The 13,746-nt window shown below is 54.1% G+C and overlaps 1 protein-coding gene across 3 annotated transcripts in view; it reads left to right on the forward strand.

Moving 5' to 3' along the window:
* GRID1 (glutamate ionotropic receptor delta type subunit 1) overlaps positions 1–13,746 on the forward strand; it is a 670,463-nt gene that overhangs the window by 201,573 nt on the left and 455,144 nt on the right. For all 3 annotated transcript variants that reach the window (XM_023648767.2, XM_023648771.2, XM_070265586.1), the window contains one exon: positions 13,348–13,553. In XM_023648767.2, the coding sequence (XP_023504535.1) occupies positions 13,348–13,553 (206 nt within the window). The remainder of the gene's footprint in view (positions 1–13,347; positions 13,554–13,746) is intronic.

Here is a 13,746-nt window from a genome sequence, read left to right on the forward strand (position 1 = left end):
ATTTGGGAAGTGATGAGCTTCATGAATTTATCCCTTTTGTTTGCAATATGATTTGTTTAATTATAAGTTTAGATAATTTAGTTTACAGCAGCTGTTTAATAGCTGGCTTCTACTTAACAATGGACTCTCATGAAATAGTGCACACCTATTCCAGCACAATGTTGTATGAGCGTGCATGCGAGTGAGTGTGAGTACAAGTGTGGAAGTGAGTGTGTGTGAAGGGGTGTGTGTGAATATGTGTGTGTGAACACGAGTGTGCCTGTGTGTGAATGTGGACGCATAAGTGCACATGAGTATGTGCGTGTGCATCTATGTGTGTGTGCAGGGTGAAGGAGGGGAGGCATTCCTGTGTACCCAGCACAGGCCTGGGGCTGAACCGCTGTCTTCCCGGGGCTGAGCCCCCACCCTTCGCCCCCTCCTACATTTCTGTCCCTTTTCGTTGGTTCGCCATCCCCCTTCTGGGCAGGCATGACCCTTACTCCTTCCTTGCTTCCTCTTCTGCACCCCTGGGCTCCCACCCACCGTCAGGCTCCACTGAGTCCTGCCTGGGCCATGGCCTTAGCTTCTGATGGCTTTTGGACATTTGCCCTCCAGGTCATGCCCCCTCTTACAGAACTGCCAGACTTCAAAATCAAACCCTCCCTTCCACCCCAGGGTGTGTCCACACTGCCCCCTGTGATCTGCCCTGCCTTGGGCTCCAGCCTCATCTGCCTGAGCCCCCTAGGACCCTGTACTCTCTGCTGCACCAATGAGGGCCCCGGCAATGCCATTGGCACACCCACAGACCCTGGATCCAGCTCAGCCTGATGCCCAGCTCAGCCCCTTCCCTGCCGTCCTTCTGCCTGGTGCTGCCTGCACTCTCCTCTGGGGCTGGCATGGAAAGCTGCTCCTGGGATGGGTGTCAATGTCTCTCCCTCTCTGTGTGAGGTCGTGGGCAGCGATCCACCCCGACCTGGCACCCATGTGGCACAGGGAGGATGAGGCTCCGTGCATGGTGCCCGTGCTCGGGCAGAGCGGGTCCTTCTGCACCGGCAGCATTCCAAGGCCCCCAGCGTGGCCTCTGTGAGCCCCTTGCCGCGCTTCACTCCTGCCTCTGGTTGGCACTGCCTCTTCAAAGGCAAGTTCCAGAGGAAACAAATTAAACTCGAGTAAATATCAGAGCATAATTATGTAAATTAAATACATAAGTAGAAGCACATTCGTCATGAGGTCGCCGGAGGGCAGTGAAGATGGGGGCTTCTTACGCCAGGGCTGGTGAGCAGCAGGAGGGGGTGGGTGCCCGTCATTCAGAGCCCTCCCCACATGTGGTCTCTGGCCCAGTGCTCATGTCTGTCACCTGTTTCTGTCTCACAATGTCCTACCACAAGGAGGCGTCGCCCCGCCCATTCTACAGAGGTGGCAGCTGAGGCTCAGAGAGCTGAGGAGACATGTTGAGGCCACAGATGGTCACATGGGTGACCCCATCTCCTGCTGTCAGGCCCCAGTGCCTGACTGTCTCCCACCTACAGCCACAGCCGTGCTTTGAAAAGAGCCCCCCCCACCCCCCGCCCCCGCCAACCAGAGTTGGGCAGCGGCTGCCTGGCTCTGGCGTGGGGGCCCTCGGGTGCACACACAGCTCTGAGCTGCCTCCAGAGCACTGGCTTGACTGCCTCTTGGTCCTTCCTCTGCCTCAGAGACTTGACTTGGAGTGAGCAGGGATGGGGGGTTGGCGAGGCTGGGGCCACAAGCCCTAATCTCAGCTGACCCTCAGCCTACGTGATGCTCTTCCTTCTGTCCTGCTGTTTTTGGCCAGTCCCAAGAATGCCACTGTGGCCATCTTCCTTGGGGGCACACCAGGCTCCATGCCCCTCATGGGCAAACAGCGCCATCAGCGGGTCTCTCGGGTGGGCCACTGGCTTCCAGGAGGCCTTTGGTCCTGACTTCCTCTTGGCCTGGAGAACTCCTCCGTCTCTTGTCTACCCAGAAAAGGCCGTTTTGTCCTGTGCTGAGCTCTCTGAAGGCTTCCCAGAGACCTTTTCTCCACCAGACACTGCCCAGGCCAGCAGATTCCTTCCTGTGTATCTTCTGCGGTTCCTGGCATGACTTTGGGCATTGCTTGCTTGTCTGTTTCTGTTGAGCTCCTTGTCTGATCCATCAGGTCTCTGATCCACCTCTCTAGCCTCCACAAGGGGCACAGCATGGTGTGGGCACCAGACTCGTGCTTGGGGAAAGCGGGAGTGAGGTGCCTGTGGGGCCAGTCCCACGCCCTTGTTCTTGGGAGATAGGAGGCAGCTACTCCCAGACTGAGTGAGGAATGGGGTGGGCAGGTGGTGTTCTCAGGGGCTGCTGTTTCCAGGAGCATGGGCTTTGCCTCAGAGTGATAATTTACAGAATTAATGAAGATGCCGCATTTCACTGTGTAATGTCGGTTATTAATCCTGATTGCAAATTAACAACGGCAATGGCGTGCATCACGTTTTCATCTTTTTGCTGTTCTTAAAAGCTAGACTTCAGCACTTGGCCAGTGTGCCACGTGGTCTCTCTGGAGCTCTGTATGCCTGGCGTGGCCACTCTGTAGGCCTGGGCCGGGGTCAGGGGAGGCCCTGGCTGCCACCAGCTTTGATGTGGCATGGAGAACAAAGCCTCTGACAGTAGGTGGATCTGTGGTTGAATCCTAGCTCTGTGCTGAGCCAGGATTTATCTGTGAAATGGGCATAATCTGGCAATTCCCTGGGGATACTCGAGGCTCCGATGAAGTGTGTGTGCCAGGCGCCTGGCTCTGCATCTGTACGCAGTTGGGGATGCTGACCTGCGTCCTTCCCATTCCTTCCCGGGTGCGATGCTTTTGGCTGTTGGCGAATGTGGGTAAAGAGCTCAGGCGTGACACCAGAGGCCTGGATTTGAGCCCCAGTCCTGCCTCTCACTGGCTGGATGACTTTGGATCCGACATTGCCGTATCATGGGGATTAAATGAGACAATACACGCAAAATACTGAGAAGAGCGCCTGGCTCTGTTCGTAAGCAAGTGCTGTATGGTGATCCCATCCTCCTCGCCGCGTGTGGCATCCGTCCTGCCATGCCAGTGGAGGAGGGTCATTTGTCTGTGGCGTTAACAAAAAGCAAAGTCGCCGGCTCTGGGGCCCCTTGGAAATTCATCCATGGCTGGCTGTTTTGGGTAAACACCTGGAAATGACTTTACTACATTTACTTCTGGATCTTCCTTAAATTAGAGAGAAGTCCAGGAAAATATCCAGAACTTTCCCAAAGCGTGCCTGTGGGTGGTTCTTGCCGGCTGCATCGTGTTGATGGAGGGAACCAACTTTTCTGGCTTTAGCTTTCTCGTCGATGAAATGGCATGGTTATCCCTTCCTCACAGGCTTAAATGAAGCGTCTAAGCATCCAGCAGCTTGGGGAGAGGGAGTCTGGCTCCGGGCCTGCCCGCCGGGCACCAGGACCTGCAGGCTGGAGTGGCCTCTGGGCGCTGGCGCCAGGCGTCTTCAGAGCCTCATGCTCAGCTCCCGCGGGCTTGTCCAGCGAGCTTTTGTGCTTCCCAGGAGGCCTCTCGGCACGGGAAAGACGCCTGTTAAGAAGTGCCATCTGATTCCTCGTCCTGAAAATATGGCATCTGAAGCTGCAGGCGTTTGCAAACCGACCCTACAAATCTTGGGGGAAAAACTGCTAAAATCAATACCAAATGCCTCGTAAGTGAAAGGTGACAGGAACATCAAACTTTATTTGTGAAAATTCTAAGAATCATTAGCATATTATGGATTCTTAAAAAATATGATCTCGCTCAGTTGACGAAAGGGAATTGCAAATCAAAGGGACTATTTATTGCAGTGGGAATAAAGAACCTGCCAGATTAAAAAAAAATATCGAAGGAGCCAGAGATTTGAAACATGAAAGACAGCAGCAGATCGACACCACAGACTTTTATCCAAATACTGGAACCTCACTCGGAATAGAAGTTAGCGAAGAATTATTATTTTATAAACCCATTTTCATCATAACATGTGTAAAATGCAAATTTTGATCATTATGTAAATTAGTTACTTGGTGTAATTTGCTTAATTCAAAGCACTTAATGCAGCGTGGTATGTTTTTTCCAAAGTGCCAGAGTAGACGTTTATTTTAAATTGTTTTTAATCTCGATCCTCCAGCCTGATTATTTAAAATGTTTTCCCCTTGTGTTTGTTTTTGAAATGCAAAGGAAGAGAACTTGAGGAGAAGTGCACATGTTGTGATCAGACGGTGCGCTCCATTGCCAGGGCTCCAGGGAGGGGGTTGGGTAGGGCTCGCACACGGACCTCTGTGTCTGAAATGACACGTGTGCACACACCATGTGCACGTGCCCATGAGTTCTCCAGATGACCCCATTTCCCTTTCCAGAATCTGCTCGCGTCTGGTTTCTCAGCTGGTTCTGAACCTGTCTGAGCAGAAGGCTCTCAGATATTATGGGTCCCTGTGATGGGCAGAAATTTGTTCTGTTTCTCAGGGAGTTTTCAGTGACAGGCCTTCCCCTCCGCCACTTACAACTCTTGGCATTTCCGTGACCACAGAAGTGAGAGCCGACCTTGTTAGTCTTCCATTGTGTCGCTCAGTTGTCAGGATGGCATCCCCCTTCCTGATGAGCCTCTCGAACAAGAGAGATGATTTGTTCATTTGGGAACCTTGTGGAGGCGTTCCTGGTGCTGATGAGAAGGTTGGAAGGGAGCTGACAGCCGCTGAACATCTATTTTGCACGGCACCAGCAGTGGTGTGTGCCCCTCGCTGAGGATCACGGTGCCCCTGTGAGGAGTGGGGGATTAGTAGCTCTCTTTGCAGATGAAGAAATGGGCTCAGAGAGGTGGCTGCCCAAAATCACCTGGTTAGTGAAGGGTGGGATTGGAACCCATGCCTGAGCTTATTCTGTGTCCCCCTCTAGGGGGGTGTTTGGCCAATGGGCTGCTTCCATGTGCCCCTTCCTAAGCTGCATCCCAGGTCACCATGGGGGAGAGTGTTTTATTATTATTCAGGGATGGCGAGGCCAACAGATCAGGAGATGCCTGCCATTGAAAAGATAGTTTGTTACTCACAGCTCCCAGGAGGAGGGGGCATGCCACTCCATGGGGGTGTGGCGGGGGGGAGTGGTGCAGGGGAAGCACCAGTGTTGGTCAGGAGACAGAGGGAGAAGGGGAACTCTGGGTGAGTGACTTAATGTGATTTCTGCAGGAGAGAATGGGTGAGGTGGGGTGAGCAGGCTTAGGACTGGCTAGTTTGAAAAACTTCAGCAGGCTCTGGGGCACACGAGTGTCCTGAGTTTTCTGGTACCTGGCCCTGGGGTGACTAGGGAGGGGGGACAGTGGCCCAAAGTGTGAGAGCCCCATAGAGGAGGTGGTTGGGGTGTGGGCTCTAGAGTGGTTGGTTGTATTTGAAAGGGGTGTTCTGGGGTGAGTCATTTACTATGTTCAGGAACTGGCTAGTCCTGCAGGAGCAGTGCCCCCCAGGGCGGTGAGGCCCAGACGGACAACAGAGGCCAGAACACAGACGTTGAAAGACACCATCAACACAGAGAGCAGGGGCTTTTTTTGGGGTTTGGGATGGGATGTCGCTCTGGAGGACTCCTGGGGCCAGGTCAGCTATGACGTTGTCTGGGCAGCTGGGATTCTGACTAGGACAGGGGAGGCCTCTCTCCCAGAGGAGACCCTCAGGAAGACGACATGGAGCGGTGTGCCCCTGAGAACAGTGGGACGCCTCCTGAGGGTCTTCCTGCTCACCTGAAGCCCGCCCCTGCGGGGGCCCTGGGAGTCCTTGTCACCCCATGATGGGGAGGGGCCTGTTTGCTGTTTTACCGAGAGCCGGTGGCTGGGCCGCATCTGAGCGTCTCTGCTGCTCCAGTGCCCAGCTTAGGGCCTGGCCCAGGACAGTGCTCAAGACATGTTTGAGGAAGGAAGAAAGAAAGCATGCAAGCAAGGAAGGAAGGGAGGAGGAAGAAGGAAGAGAAGCAGGCAGTGTGCGTAGCTGGGCTGCTGAGGTGTGGCGAGATGCGGTACCGAATGGATTCTGAGCAGAGGGAAGGAGTGTTGACTTTTGATTGGAGCCACACAGGTAGGTCTTTGCCATCTCTTTTCTTGGAAGTGGTGGCTGCTTCCTCACCTGCAGCCCCAGCCTCCATCACACCCCATTTCTGTAGCTGTCCCGTGACTGTGGCAAAGATGGTGGCGTTTTGAGTTGGTCGCGGGGAAGGGAGTGGTCAATAAAGGAGGAGAGGAGCCGGGGCAGGGGTCTCAGGAATGAGCTTGGATTTGGGTGAACTAAATCTGGGAAGAAATTTGAAGCTTCTATTTGGGAGCCAGATAAGAAAGAAGTTTAAAAAAAGTCCACAGAAGCAAAGTTGTGTCTCCACTTTTAGAAAATTTGCCAATAATCCCAAAACGCTTCTAACTGTGAACTTCTTCTGGGTGTGAGGCGGCAGCCTTCGTACATCTATATGCACGTTACAGATGGTAAAATATTCTTCATAAGTACTCTCAGTGCTTGGAACTTTCTGGGAAATTGAAAATAGTAGGGGAAGCAATTTAAAATGTGTTCTTTCGTTTCAATTACTTTTCAGAAAGAAAGTATTTAAAATACTCATGACTATCTGATTTTTTTCAGAAGGAGTGGTGGGGTAGTTACAGCTCTAACCTTAGATTTTGAAAAAAGCCTCATCCAATTTTCATTCCTTGCCTAGTAGGGATGTGCCTCCATTGAGTGTGTGACTATTGTGTGGCTGCTGAAGTTGCACTGGGCTTCAGGCTGGTTCTTGCTTCTCAATTTGGTTCCACAGACTTTTGTTATCCCTGACTCTGGGCTGGGCACTGAGCCTTGGGGTTGGGTAGAGAAATGAGAAAGACCTAGTTCCTGCTTCCCGTGTCTTTGAGTATGAAACTCGAGAGAGGCATGAATTCTGACTTGGGGATCTGCCATGGCCCAAGGCTGGGGTAGGTATCATTTCACCTGGGTCTTGATGGAGGAATAGGGCTCTGTGAATTTCAAATTGAGAGCATCCAGGAGGACGGTATGCATGTGTGCGGTGTATGGGTGTATGTGTGAGGATGTGTGGTGTGTGTATGTGTGTGTATATGTGGTGAATGTGTGATGGAAGATGCTCAGGGAAGGGCAAAGAGCTTCTTTTTCTGGAGTTTGGCTGTGTGGTTTCTGGGGGTGGTGGTGGAAGTAGGTGATGGTGATATAAAAGCAAGAATAGAAAAAGTCGTTGGGACCAGACAGTCTCTTATATACTGGGCTAAGATGGACGGAGCTTATTTTCATACAATAATAAAGTCTCTAGAAGGCTGTTTGTGGTTGACTGATGCTTTGAGGGTATTAATTTCTTGGCAACTTGGAAATAAACTTGTGTCATTCGTGCAAGGTTTTAGAGGAGGGCTATATCATGAGCAGAGGGGAACTTAGAAAACATCCTGGTGAAGGTATTGGAGGGCCGGACCCCAGGGTTGGGAGACCTCGTAGGAGGCTGTGGCAGAAGTCTCGGCCTGGAGTGAGCTGCATCTGGGAAGGGATCGTGGAGATGCACTCGAGGGATGTGTCGGAGAAGTTGAGAGCCCTTGGCCAGTCTAGGTGCTGGTGTTGATGTTTTCCAAGCCCGGCTGACAGAATGCGTGATGTCAGAGGGAAGCCTAGGGTGGGCTGGGAATGTGAGCAGGAGTGCCAAGGGGAGGGGTTGGGAAGTAGGTGGGGGCAGAGGGAGACCATCGTGTCCGGAAGGCCAGAGGGGAGAGGGCTTCAAGGATGGCGGCTCACAGGCTGGGTGCTCCGGAGGACCCGTGACAAGTGAAGAGAGAGGAGGATCCTCATTTGTTGACGACTTTCGCAAGAGCTTTCGAGCAGTGTGGTGTGGGTGGCAGTGAGCAGAGAGGTGAGAGGCCAGTAAGTGCCAGAGGGCACACGGGCCTAGGGTAAGGAAGCTGGTCTATGGCGGGGAGGAGACCCAAGACTCAGCCACTTGGGACTTGTGTCTTCCCCTCCTCCACTGGTAGAGGTGCCTGGTGCCTGCTGACCCCAGCTTCCTTCCCTGGTGGCTCCACAGTCCAGGTCCCTCGGGCCTCCCTATTCTTGGTCCCTGTCATGGGGTGAGCAAGGCCCTTCTTCATTTGGTGTCACAGATGCTTCGTTCTGGAACTTTCTACTTGCTGTTTCTCCTCTCTCCTGGCTCCTTCTCACTGATGCTCCTCACAGGGGCCTTTCCCACCCCTACCCCCTGCAGATTCCCCCAGCCCAACATCTATTTTCTTCAGGGCTCTTATCACTGCTGGAAATTATCTATTTAGCATACTGTTTATTTGTTCCGGTCTGTTCTCCAGCCCCTGAAATCTAAGTTCCCTGACAGCAGGAACATCGTGGGCTCATTCATTCTTGTTTCTCAGCCCCTAGGAGAGGGACCAACCTAGAGAAAGCTCTCAGTGGATATTGGAGAAAAGAAGGGATGAATGAGTGTCGACATGATGACTCAGCAGGTTTGGATATTGGAAAGACTTCTGGTGACTGGGTCCCTTGAGATCCCAAATGGTGGCCAAGGACTCTGAGGCCTGTCCTGAGACATTTCACATCAAATTCCTCATAGGAATGCACTGGCTCATGTTCCCTGAACTGTGTCCTTTCTCTGGGGAGCAGGATGCCTCTCCTGGGAGCCTTTCCCTGTCCCTGTAGGGGGCCGATGCTCCTTTCCATGGTTCATGCCTCTCCTTGTCTCCTTGGAGAGCTGGTGGCCCTTTTGCCTTCTCCTGCCCTTTCTGGGGTGGGGCTGACGTGACACCCCCTGTGGCCCCATCAGCTCTGTGCCCAGTGGTGGTGGGTTTGGTTGGGGAGCTGCAGCAGCAATGGTAGACTGGGCTGGCCAGTTGCACAGGGGAGGGCCTGGGACAGCGTCCAGAGCTTGTGAGGGCCAAGGGGCTCTTAGGGTGCCCACACTGTTGCCCATGGGAGAAGCCCCAGCTCTGTCCCACGTCTACCTTCTTGGAGAATTCTTCCTTCCCAGGGAGCCGAGGTGCACAGCTGGCTTTCTTGGGGGGATGGGTGGGTGGTGTTGCAAACAGTCTCCTGTAAGGAGAAAAGGACTTTTGTTGAAGAAGCCGCTTCCTTGGCCCTGTGCCTGGGTAATGGCGGGAGGGTGGCAAAGTTAGCCTGTGCTCTCAACTGCTAGTCTGCCCCCCGCCCTCCCCAAGTGCAGCTGAATAAGAGCATCAGAGCCTGAGAGCTGACCTTTTCAGCCAGGTGGGAGCAGGCAGTTGTAGCCAGGGGCTGTGGTCCCTTGGGAGTGCTGCCTTCAGCCTGCATCCCTTTCCCCAGGTGTGAGGAGCCCACCGCTGACAGGGACCTTAAACTCTCTCTGATAGCTCAGTCTCATCCGGGGCTGCCTGAACAGAAGGTAGCGATGTAGCAGCCCAGGGCATGCAGGGGCTCTGAGGGCTATGTTCTCATGTGGGCATGTCCTTGTGGGTCCCAAGACCGTTGCCATCCCCCTTGACACCTCCTATTCCCTGAGGAAATGAAACAGTCCTGTGGGCTGAGATGGTTTTAGGCAGGGGGACCTCAGGGACCTGACTGAAGGGGACTTCTACCCCAGCCTGAGAGGACCAGCCATGCTGGTGTGATGCATGAGGTCCAGGAGCCCTACCAGACTCACGGACCCAAAGGTGTGATTGTCCTGGAGCCCTCCTTGAGGATGTGCTCATGTAAATGCACAGAAAGCACGCCTGTGCAGACTCGGCCAGTCTCTGCCACTTTAAAGACTTGCAGTGGCCTTGGAAGATGCTGGAAGAGGAGTGGGTTCTGGTAGATGGTGGTCTCAGGGTGCCACCTTCATGCCTGTCCCAGGCAGCTCTCACTGTCCTGTCAGCTGTGCTCAGATCTGGGTCAGAGCCAAGGCCACGGGCAGTGAAGACCACTGGTGTCTAGGCGAAGGGACAGGGCTGCAGAAGCCACTAGTGGCCTTGCCTTGGGACTGGCTTGCACTCAGCCGCATGTGGACGGTGCCATGGGAAAGCTGTGTGGGGTGACTTTTTCAGACACAGGACCTGCTCTTTCACTGAAGTTTCCATAAGGTCTGCTAGATACAATGCCTCTGATGAACTCCATCCGTCAGTCAGTTATTGCTGAGAAACAAACCATCCCCAAACTCAGTGGCCTAGAACAACTGCCATTTATTAGTTTTTTAGAAGTCCGTAGATCACCCAGACAGTTCTGCTCTGGGCTCACTTGTGCATCTGAATTTGGCTGGCGTATGGCTGGGGGTGGCTGCCTGGGGGCCGCCCTGATTCTTCTCCGTGTGTGTCCACATCCCTCCAGCGGGCTAGCCCAGGGACATTCTCACGGTGGTGGCAGGGTCCAAGCGTGGAAACAGAAATGCGTAAAAAAAAAATGCAGGTCATGTGGCCGAACCCACAGCGGGAGCTGGAAGGTCTTCAAAGTGACAGGGCAAAAGGTGTGGGAATGGGGGGACCGTTACAGGGGCCCGAATGCAGCGAATTTGCCATATCTGGGAACATCATTTATACCATGCCGGTTAAAAGGCGATTTCTTAAGCAGTATCATGCAATAGAAACTTCTGCCATTATCCTTCATATATGATCTTTATCATATGTCCAATATGGTAGCCATCAGCCAGATATGGCCATTGAGGATTTAAATGTGGCTCATGTGACTGAGGAACTGAGTGTGTGATTTTATTTAATTTTAATGAATTTAATTTTAAATTTAAGTAGCCACGTGCGGCTAGTGCTGCTGTATTGGACAGCATGGATCGAGAGGGAACCGTCATGGGCATGAGGGGAGAGCTGTTGCATGCCTGGTGCAGGAGCCCGCTGCTGGTTTGGGCATGGATGTCTGCTCAGTGCTGAGATGCTGAAGCCTGTTGTTAGCAGGTGTGAGTTGTGCTATGCTCAGAAGAGGGAGGGGCCTGGGTAGACACCAGCCCTGAGTTTTTCCACTTGGGGGTCCCCTCCCCCTATTGCACTTCTGCTCCTTGAACCTTCTCTGCACATTTGTCCTGCCATTCCCTCTGACCGTGAAGAAGCTCTGAAGAACCTTTTCAAACTTTTCTTTCAAGACTCCTTGGGGCTACAGATCTCCAGGGGCGGGAGGAGACTAATGGGACTTCATGGCCTCTCTGGGAATTCGAGGGGTGTTGGCAGCCTGGTGCCTGTGTGTTTGGAGCCCCTGGGGCTTGGGCAGGGCATAAGGCATTGTGTGGTCATCTTTCAGTCACCTTGCCTCACTTGGCAGCTTTAGGGGGACCCTGGGGCTTGGTCGAGGGCCCATCCTGCTACCTGGCACCTTCTGTCTGTCTGATGCGGTGAGCAGAGCCACACCGAGAGCCCCGTGCTGTGCTGGGCAAGCAGCTCTGGGCACAGGTCTGAGCTCCAGGAGCCAGGCTGCCAGTGGACGAAGCTGGCTCGGGTCGTGGCTGAACTGGAACTGAGTGCCATGGGCTTGAATCTCAGTCACGCACTTGCCATCTCTCGAAGGCTCCCAGGGCTCTCGTTTGGGCACTGCCATGTCGTCCCCATGGGTCCGGCATTGGGAGGTTGGCCCTCTGTGCCTCCCAGGGGCAGGCCACTGAGACATAAGTAGGAGGAGCCCTCAAGAATTATGGTTCCTCACAGTCCCATGAAAATGGCAGGCAGGGACTTTCATCCCTAGTTTACAGATGAGCGAACTGAGGTACAAAGTGGATGGTTGATCTGCTCACGTGTTAAGGAACTAGACTAAATTCTAAGTGTCATAGTCCACAGTCCTGCTGTGGTGGGAAATAGGGACTCTGAGCACATTGCCCCCAGCACCCCAACCCTGACTGCCATGGCGCTCTGGTCTCCTCCCCAGCACTGTGTTTGGTTTCTCATGGCTGCTCTTGTCATGTCCAGTTGGGACTAGACTTACAGCTGAGCCTGTCCTCCTGGCAAGATGGGTGGCCGAGGGGCCACTGCAGCAGCTTACATGATGCCTGCGCATGTAGAGCTCAAGAAGTTTGTGGAACGGGCGTGAGCTGAAAGCTTGGGAGAGGGCTGGTTGAGAAAACAGTCAGTTGAATGAACACTGTTTACTTTGAATTTGATGCTGGGTGATTGGGTGGGCAGAGAGTCCCATAGAGGGGGTGGCCCAGGTGCGGGCTGGCCTTTGGGAGCTGGAATGCAGATATGGGCCAGAAACATCCCAGACTTTGAAAAAGTGGCTATGGGTTGAGGCTTTGGGCCGCAAGTGACAGAAATCTAGCTCAAGGTAGCTTAGGCAAGAAAGGGTATTCTTTGGCTCATGGAACTGAAAAATCCAAGAGAAACAGACGTCACAGCTGGACCCAGTGGCTTACATGACATCATCAGGACCGTGTCTCACTCTCGGACCTGGGTGCCTCTGTGTTGGCTCCACTCTGGGGCGGGTCATCCTTTGGAGAAGCCAGATGGCTCCTGCAGGGCCGCTGCTGAGGGAAGATTGGGTCCTGATTGAAAAGAACATCCAGCAGCCCCTGGCCCTCACAGGAGTAGGTTTGCACTAATGTGCATATAGCTGGGCCCCAAGCTCCTTCTGGATGCCTGTGCCCTGGTCATTTCTTCCAGCTTCCCCTGCTCCCCTCCTGCCCTGGGCTTGCATCCTGCCCTCTTGGCGACCATGGGGGAAAGAGCAGTCCCCTCTCCCAGGGGCCTCACCACAGTGCCAGGGTGGTGCTCAGGGGACCATCTTGGACCATCTGCTCACCCCTGAACCACTCAGGAGGCGAAGTTCTGGTTGGGTTTGGGGTGACAGTCACCCCAGCTGGAAAGAGAGCGGAGGAGAAGAGTTGCATCCAGGAAAATCAGGTTCCTGGAATGAGACAGGGTCTCAAGCCTCAGCGCTGGGATGTGAGGGTCCAGGCTGTTCAGTCACAGGACTGGGGTGGGGACCGAGGCTGGGCCCACTCTGGTCAGGGCAGTCAGTGGCCTTAGCTCCCCACTGAGGGTCAAGGAGCCTCAGTCTTGGGGAGCAGAGGGAGGTGGAGGGAACTGGGGCCACCACCACATGTAGCTGCGGGACAGGTCTGCCAGAACGTTCACTCCCGTTGGGTGGAAGCAATAGGGAGCAATAGGGAGCTCTTGAGGGACTTCGAGGCCACAGGACGTGCTGGACAGCAGAAAGTGCTCCCCACCGTGGGAGACACTGTCCCTGGGGCTGGATGCTGGCAAGGGACATTGGGACTAGAGAGATGTCTTCCAGCCTCTGTTCAGTGCACCACCAAGGCAGATTTGAGCCCAGCTCTTGAGGTAGCCTGTATAGTGGGGAGTGTTGGAGGTAGATGCCCTCCAAGGTCCCTTCCTGCTTAAAGACCCATCTCTCCTCCCCCTCTTCTCCGCTGCTCAGATATCCGTGGGCTCCAAAGCTTTCTGGACCAGGCCTCGCGGCTGGGCCTTGACGTCTCTTTACAAAAGGTGGACAAGAACATCAGCCACGTGTTCACCAGCCTCTTCACCACCATGAAGACGGAGGAGCTGAACCGCTACCGGGACACGCTGCGCCGAGCCATCCTGCTGCTCAGCCCGCAGGGGGCCCACTCTTTCATCAACGAGGTAGGTCATGGGGCCTGCGGCCACAGGAGCCGCTGCCCAGGGCTCCCTGGGGGCGGCTTGGGTGGGCTGCAGGCACAGTCTGCTCATGCATGGACATGGGGCCCCGTGGGTGCTGGGCCCACAGCACACGCCAGGAAGGAGGAGACCCCAAGCACAGTTTGGCTCTTGACTGGTCCCCAACAGGTGACCCAAG

This window comes from Equus caballus, chromosome 1 (assembly GCF_041296265.1).
Source record: "Equus caballus isolate H_3958 breed thoroughbred chromosome 1, TB-T2T, whole genome shotgun sequence".
In the NCBI taxonomy this organism is placed as follows: domain Eukaryota; kingdom Metazoa; phylum Chordata; class Mammalia; order Perissodactyla; family Equidae; genus Equus; species Equus caballus.